The 12,171-nt window shown below is 56.4% G+C and overlaps 1 protein-coding gene across 1 annotated transcript in view; it reads left to right on the top strand.

Annotated features, from left to right (window-relative positions):
* Positions 1-10,894, top strand: part of MYT1 (myelin transcription factor 1) — a 45,902-nt gene extending 35,008 nt beyond the window's left edge. The window contains exons 16-23 of the mRNA XM_082743110.1: positions 42-104; positions 473-556; positions 4,184-4,405; positions 5,456-5,547; positions 6,164-6,267; positions 8,466-8,609; positions 8,954-10,321; positions 10,368-10,894. Of these exons, the coding sequence (XP_082599236.1) occupies positions 42-104; positions 473-556; positions 4,184-4,405; positions 5,456-5,547; positions 6,164-6,267; positions 8,466-8,609; positions 8,954-9,094 (850 nt within the window). The 3' untranslated portion in view covers positions 9,095-10,321; positions 10,368-10,894. The remainder of the gene's footprint in view (positions 1-41; positions 105-472; positions 557-4,183; positions 4,406-5,455; positions 5,548-6,163; positions 6,268-8,465; positions 8,610-8,953; positions 10,322-10,367) is intronic.
* Positions 10,895-12,171: the final 1,277 nt, after the last annotated feature.

Consider the following 12,171-nt stretch of genomic DNA (forward strand, 5'->3'; position numbering starts at 1 on the left):
ATCCTCCCTGGCTCTGGTTCCAAATCCTCTGTCCTCCGCAGGTGCCCCACCCCCGGCTGTGACGGTTCCGGCCACATAACAGGGAACTACGCCTCACACCGAAGGTGAGCCGTGCCCCGGGGCGCCAGGACGGATGGAGTCGGGGTGGGGCTGTCTCTTCTGCAGACAGAGCTGCCGTGCTCCCAAGGGGACAGTGACATTGCTGGGAGCTGGAGCCTGGTTCTCCGTCCCTGTCTGTCTCTGTCGTCTGAACTGATCTCCTGAAGCCTGCTCAGGCCGCCCTGTGCTGCCAGACCTAGAGGGCTCATGGTGACACCGCCTGCCTTGGCCCCTGCCCTGGAGAGTGCTCCAGGACAGAAGCTCCCTGGGGACCCGCGGGGCTGCCAGTCTCAGAGTGAGAGGGGCAGGGCAGACGGGCTGAGAGGTTGCTGTTCTGGGACCACCGTGGCTTTTCTTCCTTTTTCAAAACTAGCTTGTCAGGCTGCCCTCGGGCCAAGAAAAGTGGAGCCAGGGTGACGCCCACGAAGGACGACAAGGAAGACCCCGAGCTGATGAAGTAAGTTGGGGTCTTACTGACTCCCGTGGGGGCTTTGCAGAATTGGGAGGTTCCTGTCTGTTTTAATTGTGAAAAGCTCCTTCTAGGCTCCCGTGTCATGAACACCGCTGGCCAGTGACATGCCCATTCTTACAGAAGCTCTCCTGCGGTGTGTGTGGGCACCTGGGAAGCTGGAGCCGTGCGTGTTGTATCAAGGACACGCACGGGCACTGCTCCTGTCTGTGCGCCTCACCTCTGGGGTGGGGGGGTCTGGTGGGGCCAGGAGAGGCAAAGGGCCCTGCTGCCCATGGACCTGGGGGCCCACCTGGACGTGGGCTCAGGGCATGAGGGGCAGCGCCCCAGAGCTCATGGGTACTGAAACCTGCCCCGCTGTGGTCTTCTGTGCAGGGAAACGACAGGTGCAGGAGTCAGGGAGGAGAGGGTGGTTAGAAAGATGATCCGTCTTCAGACCGGATGTGTCTGCACACTCACACACCAACGCAGGAGCTCGTATGGAAAGAGCAATCCGAGGAGGGTCACCCTGAGCCGGGACCTCGACACTCCTGTGAGGAGGACCAAGGACATCCTGGGCCTTGCATGCTCAAAGTCCTTGATACCCTCTCCTGGCCGTCTCCCTGGGGGCGTCTAACTTGTCATCAGGGGCTGGTGCGTGAACACTGACTCCGTGAGAGCCCCACTTGGCAGGGCTTGCATTGCTGCAAGTGTATGCTTGCAGAAGGGAACTTGCCCCCTGAGCCTCCCACTTTCTGGTAGGGGCAAGGCTGGGCCACAGGGGCACACAGAGTGACCCATCATTCACATTTCCCAGGACTTTCAGAGCTGACAGTGGACAGAGCAGTCGGGCCCCTTGCCAGCTGAGCAGTGGAAAGGAGGGGTTCCGGCTGGTGCAGACCTTGGGGTGGGCTTGGTCAGGACATAGCCAGGCAGGTGCACAGAAAGCCCGGCTGCCTGGTTGTGTTGCCTTTGGGCCAAGTGTAGCTGGATGCCCACCGCTGTGGAGGGGAGCAACCAGGACCAAGTCAGTGGCTCCTCCTTGGAGCTCAGCCCAGCTGCACCCAAACATCTGCTTGGCCACAGAGGATAGACCCGAGTGACAACCACCACACCCTTCTAGGGGGCTGGCCCCACCAGCTGTTAGGTGTGAAAAGCTGTGGCTTGTTTCTTTAACTTAGTGTTTACAGTAAAACTACAATGGATGCTAACACAAAAATGCAAAGTATGTGGACATTGGTGTCATGAATGCAGCCACTAAAACGCTAGCACAAGGAAGAGCATCTGTCTTTCCGGGAAGCCGTGTCAACGCAAGCCGCTCTGGAGGCAGACAGGGTCTGCTGGCGGGTCGTGCGAAGGGACTTGGGCTGCATTTGCAAATGATGAAAATCACGATCAGCATTTTTCAAGTTAACGGGAAAAAAATGGTTTTCCTCCTGCTAATGTGCTGTCAACTTTGCTTTTTAAATATCAAGATTTTTGCAGCCAAGTGGAGAATATGACTTAGAAGCAGGTGGAGAATGGCTGCACGGCAAGGCGGGGAGGGCCCCTCCCCAGCCACAGACCCTCACTGTATTTACAACTGAATGCCATCTTGAATCAGGTCCTGCAGCCTGAGGCTTTCCTGGGCTCCGGCTTGCTTGGGTTGCTGTGCGGGGAAGCGTTCCCTTTCAGGACACCTGTGTCTGCATCGTTTGGCCAGAATAAAGTCAGCGGCCGTGCAAGTCTGTGCGTGTGCCAGGGTGGGTTGTCGCCGGGGCTGGAAGAGAGCCCCCGCCCCTGCCACCGTCCCCAGCCACATCTGCAGCTAACAAAGAGGGGTCCTGGGGGTCCCACTGCCAGCTCACCTGGGAGGCACAGAAGCTACCTGACCTGGTGCCCCACACGCATCTTGACATGAGCTCACCTGGCAGCTCAGAAGGACTGGACACTGGATGTGGAGGGAAAGCAAAGCAGTGTTACTGTCGACATGTCTGAAGCGGTCACTGTGAAGGCGTTCCCGAATCTCTCCTGATGAGGAGGGTTAGGGTTTTGCAAAGAATATGAGTAAACAGAATTCAGACTCAACCGTGTGTTGTAATCTCGAAGAGCGATCTCTCATCTGGTCTCTTGATGCTGTGCTCTGGGGGGCTCAGAGCTGCGTCAGGGTCCTCTGGGCCCCCACAGCTGGGCGGTGTCCAGGTGTGAGGGGCACACATGGAGCGCAGCCTCCCTAAGCACCTTACTGGGCCCGTGGCAGTGTTTCTACTCTGGACTGATTGCTGAGATGACCCTGACCGGCTCTGTGGCCATCCTGCCTGTCTGAGGCCCACGTGGTTGGGAAGAAGAAGAGAGAGGGATGGGCACCGAGAGGGGACAAGTAAGGACAGATCCAGGCCAAGAGGCTGGGAAAATGTCTACAGTGGCCACCTGGGGAGCCAGGCCACAGTGCAGGGGCCACTTCTGGGCAGCAAGGCCCTGTCCCTCACCTGCCGTGTCAGGGGCTCTGGGACGGCCGCGCCCCGCAGAAGACTTCCTGCCTTTGACCTTCCCACCCCAGGGACCGCGTCTGAACTGGGGGAACGTGTCCCTTTTCAGGGTCCTGTGTGTTTGACAGGCCTGCAGCCCCTACGAAGTGGGTAAAACCAAATGGCCAGTTACAAAGGCCTCGTTTGCCGGAGGGAGAAAACTGAGAACTTGCAGGGCAGGATCTCATCTTCGGGCAGTTGTGGGTTCCTAGGGGGTCCCAAGCTCAGAGCCCATGATTCTGAAATGCTGGTGCTCGGAAGGTATGGCGGGGACTTCTGGTCCAGGTCTCTCCTGAAGGCCATGAGGTCGGATGCCCGGAGCCCCCCACATTAGCCTGTTTTCTGTGGTGCACGGATCCCGACGGCAGCATGGCGAGGCGGGGGTGGTGGTGTTCACTCTGAACCTTCTCCAGTTACCTCACGGGTTCCTGGGGCCTGTGTTATTTCCTCAAGGGCTTCTCTCCCTGTCCGGGAACAGCCTGAACAACAGGAAATGCCATTACAAGCCGGCCTCGGGCAGGAGTCACAACGGAACGTCTGAACTGAGTCTTTCTTGCATGAGCCCGGTAGCCTGGCTTCTTCCTTCCAGAACACGCATTTCAGATGTGGCAAAGCAAAGCTGGGACATCTGTGGACATCATGCCACAACAGTCTCATTCTGGGGTGCTGTGGGGTGAGGGGCCCCAGCTGTCCCCACATTGCGTGGCTGCAGGTGCACTGGTGACCTCCTGGGACCCCCAGGATCCCCCGGTGCTGTGCCTGGTGCAACCCCCAGAAGTGGCCTCCGTGTTGCTGGGGTGATGTAGACTTCATGTGGCAGCAAGGTCTAGGTGTAGACCCAGAGGCTCCAGAGAGCTAGCCCAGGGCCCAGGGGCATCACGGCTCCTGGGCGCTGGGGAGAGAGGGTCGCTGGTCACCTTCCAGGGATGCAGGGGTGCGAGGTTGCAGCTGGAGAGGGAACATGGCCCCTGCTGCTTTCCTGTCTGGTTGGGACGGCTTCGGGAACCGCTCGGGCAGTGGGAGTTTATCCAGGAGCCCCCAGCAGTCTCAGCGTCCGGCTTGGGAGAGTCTCTGGGCTTTTCCCCCCTTTTCCAGTGCCCTGTGCTCACCTCTGACCCTTTCGTGCCAGGTGCCCTGTTCCCGGCTGTGTGGGGCTTGGTCACATCAGTGGCAAATACGCATCCCACAGAAGTGCATCTGGCTGCCCATTGGCTGCTCGGAGGCAGAAAGAGGGCTCCCTTAATGGCTCCCCCTTTTCCTGGAAATCACTGAAGAATGAGGGGCCTACCTGCCCCACTCCGGGCTGTGACGGCTCCGGCCACGCCAACGGTAGCTTCCTCACCCACAGGAGGTAATGGCCCCACATATCCTGGGTCTCGTCGGGCAGGCTCCTTGGGATGGGCCAGACTAGGGCTCAGTTGTGGCCTACAGTTTTTCCAGGGAAAAGCAAGGCCCAGCCTGGTAGCCGACTGGGGAAAGCCACGGACGATGTGTTGGGGACCAGACCATGGTGTTTGTGACACGTGTCACCCCATGAGGCTGCTGTCAGGAGTTCCCCTGGCCCCATCCCAGCAGCATCCCTTCAGCAAGAGCAAGCAGAGCCCTGAGTTCAGTGCGCATTCTGGAAACAGGCCGCTGGCTTCTCACGAGAGGCTCTGTCCCCTCCCGCTGGGGCCTCTCCTTGGAACTTTGGGTTGAGGCCTCTGCCTGCTGTGGAAGAGACATGGTGACAAGAGATCTCCCTGCCTGGGCTCTCGCTTGTCCCCCAATACCTGCTCCAGGGCTGGGGGGCCTCAGAGCCCCCATTCTCCTCCTCTGGGTGCCAGGCAGCTGAGGTGTTGACCAAGGCACAAGGGGTTCCCACACAGTCCTGCTTTGTCTTTCTTTCATTCTGCCCTTGTCTCTCCGCCTAGAAGATTAATTAGCTCATTCGTTCCACAAGCCTTCACAGGGGTCCACACCAGGCCCAGGCCCTTAGACAGAGCCGGGAACAAGGGTGGATTTGGGCCAGGCGGGTGGGGCCACGATTCTAAGCGAACGATTGAGTGAGGTACTGAGGACGGCGGAAGGGGGAGGTGCTGTGGGGAGGACAGAGACCAGGAAGACTGAGGAAGGCCTCTCTGAGAAGGGGATAAGGAGCTGGCCCCCCACCATCTGGGGACGAGCCTTTAGGGCTATGGCCAGAGCTGGGAAAGGCCTGGATGCTGAATAAGGAGCGTATAGCTCGGGGGCTGGAGCCAGGGAGCAGAGAAACAAAGGAAGTCACTGAGAAAGTTCCAAGCCAGGACCCTACCAGGCTGCCAGCCAGCAAGGACTTGGCGTTCTTTATGACGTGTCATCTTGGACGGGACCTTGGTGTGTGACTTTGCACTGGTTTTTGGTGTGTGACCTTTGCTTCCAGCTTGTCTGGCTGTCCCAGAGCGACCTTTGCTGGAAAGAAGGGAAAGGTCTCAGGGGATGAGGGTCTCAGCACCAAGTTCAAGACAAGTGACGGTAAGTCCCTGCGGCTCCTCCGAGGGACCTCCGCGGCCCGGGCAAGGAGCAGTGCTGGTGGGAGGGTTAGGGAGGCAGAGTCCCTCCTGAACGAGTGGGGACAGACCCCTGACCTGAGCGACAGGTCTCCCAGCCTCAGCTCTGAACCCTTGGCTGCCTGGAGTCTGGGCTCCTGACACTCAAGTGGCATGCCTGCTCTCACCTGGGTACTGGTAAGTGTTGGTGTCAGAGAACCCTGATGGCAGCAGCAGCAGCCACGTTCTCGGGGTTTGTGGAACTGTGAACTCAGTTTCAAGGAAGAAGGAAGCTGAGGAAATTCAGCACCGCCTGGAAAAGTTCCATCTTCCTCCTCGTGATTAATACCTGACAGAGAGATTAATACTCTCCTACCCATCACCTAGGGTCAGGGCGCAAATGTAGACACATGGCCACTAGTCTCCAAGACCAACTTTTCTAGCATAACATGTGGGATATGAGCTGCCCAGCATGCTAGGCTGGTCACCTCTGCTTGGAGAGGGTCCTCAGTTCCACCTAGAAAACAGGCCTCCACTGCACCCCCACATGCTGGCCTGGGGGTAAAGCCAAGAGCCACAACCAAGGTTTCTCTCTGGAGCAGTACTGGAGAATGATGAGGAGATCAAGCAGCTGAATCAGGAGATTCGTGATCTGAACGAGTCCAACTCTGAGATGGAGGCCGCCATGGTGCAGCTGCAGTCCCAGGTGGGTGGCATAGCTGCAGGCCCAGGTGCAGTCCCAGTGGGTGATGCACCTGCAGGCCCAGGTGCAGTCCCAGGTGGATGGTGTTGCCCACCTACCACCCCCTCAACTCAAGGGGTCCTTGTCCTCTCAGCCTCCTCTTCCATGAGGCAGGAGAGCTGAGCTCCTCATCAAGGTCACTGTCAGGCTCAGGGACACTCAGAACAAGCCACACCTGCCAGCTTCGATAGCTCTTCTAGCAGTAGGGGTCCTGAGGTGCCCATGCTGGGGGTCCCGATGGCTGGGGGGTCAGGGTTGGCTGCTGGCCCTGTCCGAAGGAATAATATCATGGGGTGGGTTCTGAGGGCTGGGCCGGAGCCTGATTCTACCCCAAGACTGCCATGTAGCAGCCTAGTGACCTGGCAAACCTGTTATCAGTCTGTACCTTGATGTCCTTACTGGTAGAATAATAGAAATCAACTCTGTGAGGTTGTTGGAAGAGAAACGCGTTTCTATGGGAATGTGTCTGTCTCTGAAAGAGTCACTATTGCTGTGTGATAAGGTTACAAATTACTTCGAGTATGTGCAGCATATCTCTGTGATTTCCCCAAAATGAACACTGGCCATCAGGAAAAAAAAAAAAAAAAAGCAATGAGGTTCTTATTTTGGAAAGAAGCCCCATCCTTAGCTATCGAATAGGGGGCCAGAGCAGAGCTGGGGGCACAGAAGGAGGGGCCCCACGTAGCTCTGTCCCCTATGGCAGTGACAGAGGGACAAGGAGGTGACCGGACCCTGCAGGGTCTGAGGGCAGAAAGGACAGATGGGAAGGTGGGGAGGCCCTTCCCAGAGGCTGCAGTGGGACATACTGGAGGCCCACGTGTCTTGTGATGCTGTTCCTTCTACTGGCCAAGAGGCTTTTATGCTGGACTTGGAAGCCCAGATAAAAATAGCGTCAGCCCATGGAGATCAGGAAGGACTCTCATTCTGCCATGCATCATTTTCCCTCAGGCTCACAGGCAGTAGAGGCAGAGGAGTTCCTGGGGCGTCTCTGGGTGCTGAGACACATCACTGTGGACCCGTCACCCTCTGTCTCTCACTGCTCTCTCTCTTCCCCAAGCCTTGGGGGCAGCTCCTCTGATTTCTTTTCTTTTCTTTGGTTTGTCTTTCTTTCCTTTCCTTTCCTTTTCTCTTCTTTTCTTGTTTCTTTTCCTCCTTCCTCCCTTCCTTCCCTTTCTTCTCTTTTCTTTCGCTGATTTCCACCTTTTTATTCCCTAGCATTTTTTGGACCGACTCAGAGCCCTCTTTCCTCTGGAGGGAGTTTTCAGTCCTGTCCTCTGCAGAAAGGCTCGGGCAAGGAGAAGGCAGACTCCTAACTCCTACTCAAACTGTTTTAAGCCAAGGACTTGTTAGCAGGCGTTGAAGCACGATGTTTCCCAGCCGCGTGGTTGGAAGAAAGCACCCCACTCCCTGCATTGTCCCCTAAAAGGCAGCTCACCTTCCTGCACCTAAGGCATGGTGCAGTGAGTCACACTCAGCCACTGCTCGAGCTCCCTTGGGATGCAGTTCGGTTGGGAGCTGCCTGCCCAAGCAAGTCTTCTCCAGACCAGGCCCCAGGCAGGCTTCCCACCTTCCCCACACCAGCTGTGAACCTGGACCTAGGGTTGCGCTGACCCTGAGATGCCCCAGGGCAGGCAGGACCGGCCATGACTGTCAGCCCTGTTGTCGCCTTCCCTTCGAGGGTGTGCTGGAGGGGTCATTGAGGGGCTCTGCTCAGCTAGGACCGGCAGAAAGAGAAGCTTGCCTTCCACAGCTTTGTGAAGGCGTTTTGTTGGTCTTTCTGGTGGGAGGAAGACCCAAAGGTGGCCAGACCCTCACAAAATGGATGCAGTATTCCCATTACAGACAAGGAGGAAGAAACATGGTGAACTTTAATAGCACAGCGGGTGGTGGGCTGGGACGTGAGCCCAGGGTGCTTCGGAGTCTGTGTTCCTCCCTGACCCTGCAGGACAGAGGTGGCTCAGAAGGCTGTGGCTCTACACGGCCCCTGGCTCCGTCACCGCAGCCCTTCCTCCATCCGGGCACCAGGGTCCCGGCCTCTTTGCCCGCTCCCAGAGAGGCATGAAATGTGACACAGATAGCTGGGTGTGTCCTGGGAGCACGAGAGGGACGTGGTCCGTGGCGCTCCCACGGCAGGAGGCATCTCCCGTCTTGGTCTGGTGCAGATCTCCTCCATGGAGAAGAGCCTCAAGAACATCGAGGAGGAGAACAAGGTCATTGAGGAGCAGAACGAAGCCCTGTTTCTGGAGCTGTCGGGCCTGAGCCAGGCCCTTATCCGAAGTCTTGCCAACATCCGCCTTCCGCACATGGTGAGCAGGACGTGGCCCTGCGGGCACACTGCCGAGCTGGTGGCTGAGCCCCAGGACTCTGGGGGAGGTGAGGAGGGCGGGGCACCTCTCTGCATCTGGGGTCCTGCCTGAAGGGCCTCAGTCCAGGCGCTCGGCCCCCCAGGCTGCCGGCCATGGAGGCTCTCCGTCTCCGAGGGCTGTGGGAACACTCATGTTTGTCTCAGCCCCAGGGTGCCGGTGGTGCCCCTGGAAGGCCTGGGCTTGTCTCAGGGGGCGTGCTGTGTTCACCCATAGATTGCTGTGGCTTCTGAAAATCACGGACCCATTGTACGGATGGGGCTTGCTGACCCACTTCTGTTCCCCAGGAGCCAATATGTGAGCAGAATTTCGATGCCTACGTGAGCACCCTCACTGACATGTACTCCAACCAGGAGTGCTACCAGAACCCCGAGAACAAGGACCTCCTGGAGAGCATCAAACGGGCTGTGAGGGGCATCCAGGTCTAGAGCTCACCATCCAGAAGCCACCCCACCGATCAGGACACCTGGGGCACCCCGACTTGGCTCCATCGATTACCTCCCTTGCCCTGCCCCCGCGGTGGAGACGCCCAACTGGCAGCGACCAGTTGGCAGCCCAGGGCAGGCTTATCCAAAGGGGTGCCTGGAAACCCGTGTCTTTCTCACCGGGCTTGCCAGGCTGGAGGCCTCGACCTCCCCACACGAGTGCAGGGCAAGGCACGGCGTATTACAAAGCGATTTATTTTTGTTTTTTGAAAGAGATCTGAAGGGCAGCTCCAAGTCTCCAGTGGAAGCTCATGGACAAGGTTCTCAGGGAAGTTTCAGACTTTGCAACCACAGTATTCCTTTGTCTGTCGAGGCTGGGAGGGTAGCCGTGGGCACGGGGCGGGTGGTGTGGGTGACACGTCAGCCTGGAGCACGCGGCCAAGGGTGCGTGTCTGCTCAATGAGGTCCATGTGGCAAGTGTGTTTTCTGTTTTCATTTAATTTAGTTTTGTCTTAAGGACGGAATAAAGCACCGTTCCAGTGGGTTAGAAAGAGACCGACAGCCCGTGGTCACCGTGAGGGCTCCAGCCTGGGATGCACCTGGATGTTCCACAGGAGAGCACCTCACACATCGGGGGGCTGGCACCTGCACAGACACGTACAGCTCGGGGTCACGCTCCCTCTTGGGGCGGCAGCCTTCAGATCCAGGGCTAGGTCAGGGCCGGGGTCTCCGGATCTCTGTGTGTCCACCGTGCCCGTGACCTGTCACTGCCGCACTACCCCGGTCACGGCCACGCTCGAATGAGATGGGGACAGCGTCAGCAGGGTCAGGGATAGATTCCTAATTTAGAGACGACCAAGATTCATTTCTTTTAAGATCCATTCATTCAAGATGAGAAAAAAATTGTACTAGAAAGTGTTCAACGCAATGTCCCTAACATGTAAATAGAGTCCAGATCGGTTGTGACTACAATTCAAGTTAGTATTTAAACGTAGAGAATTGCACTTCCTGGAAGAAATAAAAAAGTAGTTAGTTTAATTATTCTGTAAATTATTTAATTTTGTCAAGATGTAAGTATTTATATTCACAACCTCTTATGTTAACATTTGCTATTTATTTAACCTTTTTATTTATTAATTTTGTACTATTACAACTAGACCCCATGCCAGGACACCACGAGAGGGAAACCCGTGAAATCAAGGCAAACTCCATGATCGGACTATATGAAAGGTCACAAAAAGGTCTTGCTCTAACTTCTATTTATAGAATATGAAAGGTCACAAAAAGGTCTTGCTCTAACTTCTATATATAGAAGTCTTCTTATAATTTTGATGCAACCTACTTATTTTTTATATATTTTGTTATTTATTCTTTTAATAATGGAATTTTTAAAAAAGTATTTTGTAACTGAGGAATTTTGATAATTTGGGGATATTTTTCCCTGGGTCAATGGAAAGAAAGACTTTGTGGTTTTCTTTGTCCCTTCGGTTCCTTTTGTTTCAGGCACGGCAGCAGCCAGTGGCACGCTGTATTGTTCATTTATTTCAGTGTAGCGCAGGTGTGTGTGCTCTGGCGTGGTCCTCGTGTGGCGTCTGTGTGCTGGTTCTCCAGGGCCGAGTCGCGCTGCTGTGAAGGAGTGCTCGCCGCGCGTGGCGCCGAGCAGTTCCCACTCACGGGCTCCCTGTGCCTCTGGCAGCGCCGATACTGTGCTCCCCTTCCTCAGGAAATGCGTGGAACCCACAGCACAGCACTTCTCGGCGTGTTTGCAGGGTGATTTCCTAATAAAAGTCCACTCTGACTGTACCCAGGAGCGTGTGTGTGATGATGCCGGCCTCTGTCTCTCGTCTGGTTCTCTTTTTGCTCCCCCATGTGGCACCAACATCTCTCCCTTGAGGTGTGGTTCTGAGAGGTCTAAGTCACAGTGCCCTGCCCCTTCCCACGTGACTGAGCACATGCAGTGCACCACTTTCTCTTGGGCTCAGAGCGAATTCTCCCCATTGAGGTGGTCAGACAGGGTAGGGGGTTGGGGCGGGATGGGGGTTGCCACAGGCCATCTCTTCTGGCCACAAAGAGGAAGCCATCTGCAGTAGGAGAGAGTCTGGACATTCTGGAGGGAAGCAGAGCTGAGAAATGGGGAGATTCCTGGGGAGGTCAAGGAGGATGAGAGAACGCTTATCCTTCCATAGTTCCTGGATCCAGCCGTAACTGAAGGTTGCCCACCCTTGCACTTTGCAGTTATGTGGAGCATGAACTTCTCCTTCCCTCCTCCCCACCTCCTCTTCTTCCTCCCCTCCCCCCTTCTTCTTTTCCTTGTTGCTTAAATGCTTGTGTTTGGCTTTTTGGCCTTGTGTGGCCGCTCACCGTCTTCACACTTTAGTGTTGGGTGGGGCTCCGGCTCTCACAGGGCGAGCCTCAGGTTCGGAGCTTCTAACCTGACTTAGGTTTGGATGTTCAACTTGATCTGTCAACCCCTTTGGCCTCCCTGGGAATCTGGCCCTGAAGGCCCACCTGGAGCTCCCATCTGACCTGACAAAGGACAATGCTTAGACATTCTGAGCCTGATTTCCAAACCCGGTCTGAGTCAGACAGGGTCCAAGGTACCTGGGGACATCTGGTGTGTTTGGAGGGCAGCTAACCCTTAGGAGAGACGTCGTGGGCCTTCCCTGCTCCCCAGACCCATCTCTCCACCCCTGCTCCTACTGTCTTTGCCTCTCTCTCTTGCCTCTTGGGTCTACAATATGCAGGCCTCTGAAGCCTGGCCTCTTCTGGAAACTTCTATGGCTCCGTCCTCCCTTCCTCTACGGGGCCACCTTCTCATCTGCCTGTGGTCCCTTCCTGGTTTCTGCCCCAGCCTGCACCTGCCCCATGGATGCTGGCCCCCGGTGTCCTCCTCAGAAGCTGCCCCAGTCCACATCCTGGCCTCCCTTCTTCCCTGAGTCAACATCCCCACAGCTCATGTCGGCCACGTGCCGACAACTCCCACACTGTTTCCCAAGCCTGCTTTTCCCAGTTGTAGCACTTTCTGGGACTCCATCTGGATGTCCCATAGGCCATAGGACAGGTACCCAGGTGACCACATT

This window comes from Mustela nivalis (genome assembly GCF_964662115.1).
Source record: "Mustela nivalis genome assembly, chromosome: 8".
Taxonomy (NCBI): Eukaryota; Metazoa; Chordata; class Mammalia; order Carnivora; family Mustelidae; genus Mustela; species Mustela nivalis.